This window comes from Macrobrachium rosenbergii, chromosome 43, assembly GCF_040412425.1.
Source record: "Macrobrachium rosenbergii isolate ZJJX-2024 chromosome 43, ASM4041242v1, whole genome shotgun sequence".
In the NCBI taxonomy this organism is placed as follows: Eukaryota; Metazoa; Arthropoda; class Malacostraca; order Decapoda; family Palaemonidae; genus Macrobrachium; species Macrobrachium rosenbergii.
Genome location: NC_089783.1, coordinates 27,346,625 through 27,354,124, shown reverse-complemented (window position 1 = coordinate 27,354,124; position 7,500 = coordinate 27,346,625). Strand labels below are relative to the sequence as shown.

At 42.5% G+C, this 7,500-nt stretch overlaps 1 protein-coding gene across 2 annotated transcripts in view; it reads right to left on the bottom strand.

The window, feature by feature from the left end:
- LOC136828685 (mucin-2-like) overlaps window positions 1-7,500 on the bottom strand; it is a 23,908-nt gene that overhangs the window by 12,620 nt on the left and 3,788 nt on the right. Inside the window, exons 2-3 of one of the 2 annotated variants that reach the window (XM_067086811.1) lie at window positions 7,249-7,389; window positions 1-79 (exon numbers count right to left, since the gene is read on the bottom strand). The exon at window positions 1-79 is cut by the window's left edge and continues 84 nt beyond it. In XM_067086811.1, the coding sequence (XP_066942912.1) occupies window positions 1-79; window positions 7,249-7,326 (157 nt within the window). In that variant the 5' untranslated portion in view covers window positions 7,327-7,389. The remainder of the gene's footprint in view (window positions 80-7,248; window positions 7,390-7,500) is intronic. The other variant, XM_067086812.1, reaches the window with a different exon arrangement.

Here is a 7,500-nt window from a genome sequence, read left to right as displayed (position 1 = left end):
CCCCACCTTTGCTGCAAACGCCCTTTGCTTCCACGCATTGCTTCTTGGAACTGACTTCCGCCTGGCTCTGGGTTTTCTGCTTTGCGGAATTCGGACATATAATTCCATTTAGTATTTTATTTGGATTAAGTTTTGAGGTTAAAGTAGATTTATGTTTGGGTTATGCAATGACTGTTATTAAATACTGGTTATCAAGAGACAGCTAAATTCGTAATTCAGCAGATCATTATTAAATTTGAAGTCACTGAACATTATTATAATTTGAGATTTGAATTGGATAAATGTATTCTTATTACATTTACAAGTACTGCATAAGGCTATTTGTTGGCCTTCTTTTTCAAAATGATACTATTACAATTGGCTTAGTGTTTTTGCTCGAAGTTCCTGCCCTATGTCTTCGATAAAACCTTCAATTTGCCTGATATCTAAAATGTGACAACATTCACGCATCTGGAAAACCTTGGTTATCAACAGTCAACAAGAATGCACCCCATCAGATGCCTAAGGAAACTGTTCCGATGGCCTAAAATAGTATTGCTCTTCGTTTTTCAAATCCACTTATATATGAATTAAAAGAGTATACTACTCAGATACAGTGATACAGTCAGTTGCATTACCTTTTTACATGTAAACTATCGTTTTGGTTTTTCATTGTTATCATTCTCTGAAAGTCGTAATGAGTTACGAGACAGGACGACGCGACGTTCCAGTGGGAAAGAAACTTTGAAAGACAATGCTGCTAATCTATACCATTTTTATCCGGGTCATCATAAAAATTTACTCGTGATCTCCCAGTTCATTTATCATGACATGAAAAATAATAACGATGGTGAAACCAACCCTTATGCAAGAGCTCAAGTAAACAGCGTCTAAAGTCCATACCTATATTTCGGTGCATTCTGTACACAGAGGAATTAATGGTAACAACAAACACTCATCCCTAGTGGGAATTGCCATAGCAATAATGAATAATGAGATAATGAATCCTTAAAAAGTGACGTAGTTCAAATCCTCTTAAAGGATTCCTTTAAAGGTTCAAAGTCTCACTGAGACTATTGCGTAATGTTCACGGCATTTGGGTTTTTTACTTTTAAGCCTTACCAGTATAGAAACTCGTGAAACAGACACATAAAAGCATTGTTCTTGTTCTGCCGTTAATGCTAGTGATGGAAATAAACAAAAAAAAAAGAAAAAGAAAGAATTATTTGTGCACTAACATTTCTCTCACACGGCAGCTACCCTATGCTTATTTTCGTTCTTCCCTAATTCCTTGTCTTTTCCACTAGTTTAGCAGGGAAATCACTCGAAATAAGTCAGATTTAGAGTAATTAGGTTTGTAACGCCCACGTGGCAGGTCTACGATCAAAATCTGCTTTCCCCGCAATGAGTAACGCAGGAGGAAAAACTATGCCATTGAGAGAAACAAATTCTCTCGCACGTCTTTTACGCAATTATCTCAATTACAATTGTTGTCACTTTTCATGTATTATTATCATCCTGTATATTGTTATGCCAGCTTTCCAGTAAGGTATGTATAATTGTCAATCAGATGTCTTGTATCCATCCATATGTAAATTTATGTCTGTGAAGAAACACAAATGCTTGAATTTAATCCCTTCCTCAATCTGTCAAGAGGTTGGGACTACTTTGCAGCTCTCACAAGCTACTGACCTGTGTCAAAGTTTTGTAAATAAATTAGCATTTTACTCGTACCTCGCTCACATTGGTGACCACTGGAGAGATGCCTGACCAAGCCACCAGCAGTGACCCCAACAGCATTAGTGAAAACCTAGCAGCCACCTCCATATGCCTACCGCCCTTCAAGCCCCACCACCCAGAGGCATGGTTCTTCAGGGCAGAAACGATTTTCCGCACAAATAAAATCACCTCGGTGATGTGGAAAGTAGACACCTTCCTCGAATTCCTGCCAGACGACGTCTTAGAGCAGATAACAGGATGGCTCAAGGAACTGGAATCCTCTGTTACCTACGACACACTGAAGGACCAGCTGAAGTCATCCTTCAGCATGCCACCTGCCCAGAAAACCAAGAAGTTCCTCAACCACGTGGGACCCCCAATAGGAGATGAGAGGCCATCACATGTGTACAAGCAACTGCGGCGACTCGTCACACTGCCCACCAAGGGGGACCAACCCTAGTCAACCTTGGATCTCATGAGGGAGGCACTCGTCACAAAACTACCCACTAGACAGTAGCGGCCACGCCCAAAGCCTCCACCATGCCCTTAGAAGAGTTCCTGGTAATGGTTGATGAGATTCATCCAGCCAACAAAGCAGCAGACCCCTCACAGCGCCAGCAGCAGCAGTAGTGGCACCACATTGGACCGAGCAGAATTCAGACACAGAATCAGACAGCAATCCAGAGGCGCCAGCCGCCCCCATATACAAAAGATGCTTCCCCAGACAGGACTACAAAGGGAAGCCTAAACAGAAGAAACAAGAACCTCCAGAGGGCATATGCTTTTTTCCACTGGAGGCTCGGAAACAGGGCTAGAAAATGCGACAGGGGCTGCCTATTCTCAAAATCATGCATTAGGGTCGCAGACACAACCCATTGATACTAACGACGGCGGTGAGCAGACAGGTTGTCTCATAAGAGATTTCATGCCTGCTCACAGCTGTCTTTCTTCCAGGTACGAAAGAAAAGGACAAACATGCTTCTTCCTAAAAGATGAAAGATCTGACACGCTGTTCTTAGTGGATACAGAGCATGCAGATCATTCATCCCAGCCAGTCCAAATAAAAAACTCAACCCCTCTCCCCCCACCAACCTCCATGTATCAACAGCCGGCAGAGCATCACTGACAATGTACGGAATGCAGGAGATGAAAATTGCTTTTTCGATGGGAAAGAATACAACTGGTCGTTCATCACAGCACACATGATGATGGCATTGTTAGGAGCAGATTTGCTAACAGCGCACAGCCTACTATTCGACATAGCAGCAAACCAGCTGATCCCAAGAATAACAAAGAAATCATCTCCCCACAAGCCAAGCAGACGTGCAACAACGAAAGCATCAACGAGTCGAGAGGAAAAATATGGCCATCGCACCCAGTGGCCCACCGAAAGAGATGAGAGAAATAATACAAGAATAGGAAGGCATATTCAAAGATGACCTGAAGCACAACTTGACAAAACCAGTAAAACACACCATTCAGCACCACACAGAGACCGAAGGACCCCCGATCCACTTGCAATTCAGAAGGCTGGCCCTAGGGAAGCTCACCTATGCGAAGGTATTCAGAGAGATGGAAGAAGCTGGAATATGCCAGACAACCCCCAGTCCATGGGCTTCAGCCCTACATATGGTACTGAAGTCAGATGGAACATGACGCCCCTGCGGAGGTTACTGACAGCTGAATGTGAAAACAAAACAGGACAGACACGCTCTACCAAATATAGCAGACATAAGAGATTAAAATGAACGGAGCAAGAATATTCACAAAAATTGATCTGCTAAAAGGGTGCTTCCAAGTCCAGGTAGCAAAAGAAGATATCGAGAAGACTGCAATCATCACCCCATTCAGCACCTACACATTCAACTACAGTTGTTTCAGCCTTCGTAACTCAGGGGCAACATTCAAAAGATTGATTGACAAGATTTTCGGGGACCTTCCATTCTGCGTGGTATATGTTGATGACATACTGATCTTCAGCCCAAATTTAACAACACCTCAAAGATGTGAAAATAGTGCTACAAAGACTGAAAGAAAACGGACTAATAGTGCAGGAAGATAAGTCCAAATGGGCAAAGAAAACGGTGGCATTTCTGGGGCACCAAGTGAGCCCAGAGAAAGTGAAAGCAATAACAGACTTCCCCAAACCGACAACAGTGAAATCAGTGTAAGAATTCTCAGGTTTAATAAATTATTACCACCGATTCATACCAAACATTGCAAAAATAATGAGCCCCATATATGAATGCCTTAAAGGAAATGAAAAGAAGTTAAATTGGGGAGAAAGCCAAGACAAAGCAATTATTTTAGTGAAAGAAGCAAAAACCTCTGCAACAACACTAATATTTCCTTTATCCCATAGGTCCCTCACTCTGACAACTGACACAAGCAATATGTCAATGGGCACTATTTGAGCAGGACACTGATGATGGTCGTCGCCAGCTGGCCTTCTACAGCAAAAAGCTAACCATAGCAGACCAGAAGTATTCAACATTCGAGAGGGAGCTCCTCGCAGTCTACAAAGCAGTTCGCCACTTCTGCCACATGCTCGAGGGACAACAGTTCATGGTGCAGACAGACCATCAACCACTGGTGCACACCTTCACAAAGTCAGCAGACGCGTGGTCAGTGCGACAACAATAGCACCTGTCAGCAATAGCCCAGCACTCCAACACCATCCAACTCAGGATAGCCTATCCCAAGATAGTAGAGGTGCAGAAGGATGATGAGGTCCTGCAGCAACTGTGGAGGATCAACCCAGCCCTCACATGGAGTGACCTGTCAATCAACAGCGGAACAACGACCATCACCTGCGAGATGAGTACCGGACGCCCTCACCCATACTTAACAGAGGAACTAAGAAGGAAGCCTTCACTCTCGCCCACAACCTATCCCACCCATCTGGCCAATCAACCACCCGAATCATAGCAGAGTGGTACATCTGGTGGGAGATGAGAGGAGACATGAAGACTTGAACAAGAGAGTGCATCCAGTGCCAGACATCAAAAATTATGAGACACATCAAAAGCAGGATAGAAGGGTTCAAAACAATGAACTGCCAGCTTGCCCACATACATGCCGACGTAGTGGGACCCATACATCTGACAGCAGATGGCAGAGAGCTGCATTAAATCCCTCATTGACTGGGTCAGTAGGCATGGAGTTCCCCAGATCATCACCAGTGATAGCGGTGCCAACTTCACATCCGCCCTGTGGGACGCCCTCGCTGACAGTCTGGGGACGAAAATAATGCACGCGACGGCCTACAACCCCGAAGCCAACAGAATCATCGAGAGGATGCACCAGTCATTAAAATCATCACTCATCGCCAGATGCCAGGGCGGGAGTTAGAGAAAAGAACTGCCATAGGTCCTTCTAGGCCTGAGAATGACACCACATGCAGCATTCAACTCATCTCCAGCAGAAGTCCTGTACGGCCAACCCAACATCGCCATCCAGCACCCAAAAAATGATAGAAAAAACAATACTGGCCAAGACAACCTTCCAAGCAAACAGAAAAGTGTACATCCCCAGAGATTTACAGAACATAAAATACACATTCATCTGTGTAGGTGCACACAAACCCCCTCCCCCAGCCTACTCCAGACCACACCACATACTCCAGAGATGACCAAAGGCTTACCAGATGACAGTTGACGGAAAAACAACGTGGGTTTCAATCAACCGGTTGAAACCTGCATTCATACCAGACACGGGCCCACATACATAGGCCTCTCCTGTGGGGGAGAGACCTGTAGTGCCCACGTGGCAGGCCTACAATCAAAATCTGCTTTCTCCCGCGATGAGTAACGCGGGAGGAAGAACTATGCCGTCGAAAGAAACACAAATTCTCTCGCACGTCTTTTATACAGTTATCTTAATCACTGTTATTGTCACCTTTCTTGTATTATTATCATTCTGTATAATGCTATGCCAGCTTTCCAGTAATGTATGTATAATTGTCAATCAGATGTCTTGTATCCATCCATATGTAAATTTATGTCTGCGAAGAAACACAGATGCTTGAATTTAATCCCTTCTTCGATCTGTCAAGAGGTCGAGACTACTTTGCGGCTTACACGAGCTATTGACGTGTGTGAAAGTTTTGTAAATGAATTGTAAGCTGTACACCTTCGTATCTTACTCGTACCTCACTCGCAGGTTAAAGCCCCTCCTTTGGCAATGCAATTTCACCACCTGCGAGATATAGCTAATTTTTATTTTATTTTGACTAGTATCGAAAGCTAACGAATTCATCATCAAATCTTGTTTGGGTGTTGGGGAGGGGGTGGTGGCGGCGGCGCTGTACGCCTCTTACTTTACTTGTTATAACTTATATCCCTTTGCCTCCCCTATCAAACAGGGGATTCTTGAAAGTATTAATCAAGTTTCACTACAAAATCGTTGGTTTATTTTGTTGCCTTTTCTCAATTTTTGTTCCTTCTATTCTTAAATACTTTTATGATAATATTAAAAAAGAATCAAAATGTCAGCTTAGAACTGGATGCTCGCATTACAGCCAGGGAAAGTGCAAAAAAAATATTTTTCTGTGGAACCTCTGCTGGCAGCTTCTTGCATATTGTTGTTTTCACACATCCAAACCTAATTTGTATCCCTTATTACTGCACATCCATTTGCGTTATAGAACTGACCACAAACCCATGCATAAGAATATCACATCAGGGATTTATATGAATTATTTGAATATTATTCATTTAATATTTATCTACTGTAGATTACTTTAACCACCACAGCTGCTTACGACTCACATCTTAGTTTTATATTCATTGCTTGAATACTACTCATTTGTTTATCTAGATTACTCTCTCCACCACAGTAAGTTTTTCAACCAAAGGTTATCCTCCTGTCATTCAATAAAATCAAACTTGGGCTTTTTATAGCTAAATCCTAAATTTAAAAACTGAGCTTGCAATTTTTTTCTACTTAAGGAAGAATAATCGCAATATACTAGATCGAAAGGAAGAATAATCGCAATATACTAGATCGAAATAGTTCCAACATCATTTTGGTTACCTTACTTCCACTCAAATGATAAATGATCGCTGGCAAATCTGACTCAGATTTTAAATGAAGCAATGAAGAACCAGCATATTCTTTAACTTACGCAGTCCACCCAAAATTTCACATTTCTTAGCAGTTGATTAGCCCAGTTCAAGTTACTTTTCCAGTATGTTTTCTAGGCTTCAGAAGTCCTTTCACTACAGTAGAAATATTAACAAAATCAATTTCTGGAAAATTATTTTCAGTTTGCCTATGAACTAGGCCCCTCGGAGTTTTGAAACGTTCTAAAATATTTCCCTATTTCGGGGTAGGTTGTTCATCTCCTATGAGAACACTGAAACTGAGATGTATTTGAACTTTTATATTTTAAATTCCCCTGCCTGTGTCCTACAACGGGGTTGAGGTGAAAGTGCCGTTCTCGTCAAGGGAATTAAGAATTAAATCCTTTCCTTTCGTAGTTGGGCGTTCGTGAAGCAGTTAGGAAATGTGAATATTAGTCTCAATTTGAAAATGTTTAAACAAACATACCTGTTCTGCGAAAGAATTCCCAGTTAGCATGAAGAGAAGAAGAAAAGCGCTCGAAGCCAAAAGCCGCGCACCAGCCATGACTGCGGCGTTCTAAACAGAGAGATCAGAGGCCTCAGTTGCTCAGCAGTCACTCTGAAGCACCTGCCGAATAGAATTGACTGTCAGTTCAGTATCTTATATTCACTTTTTGTAGATCATTCAGAAACTGATTACAGCAAAACCTGTCGCGCACATTAGTTGAGGGAAGCTTTT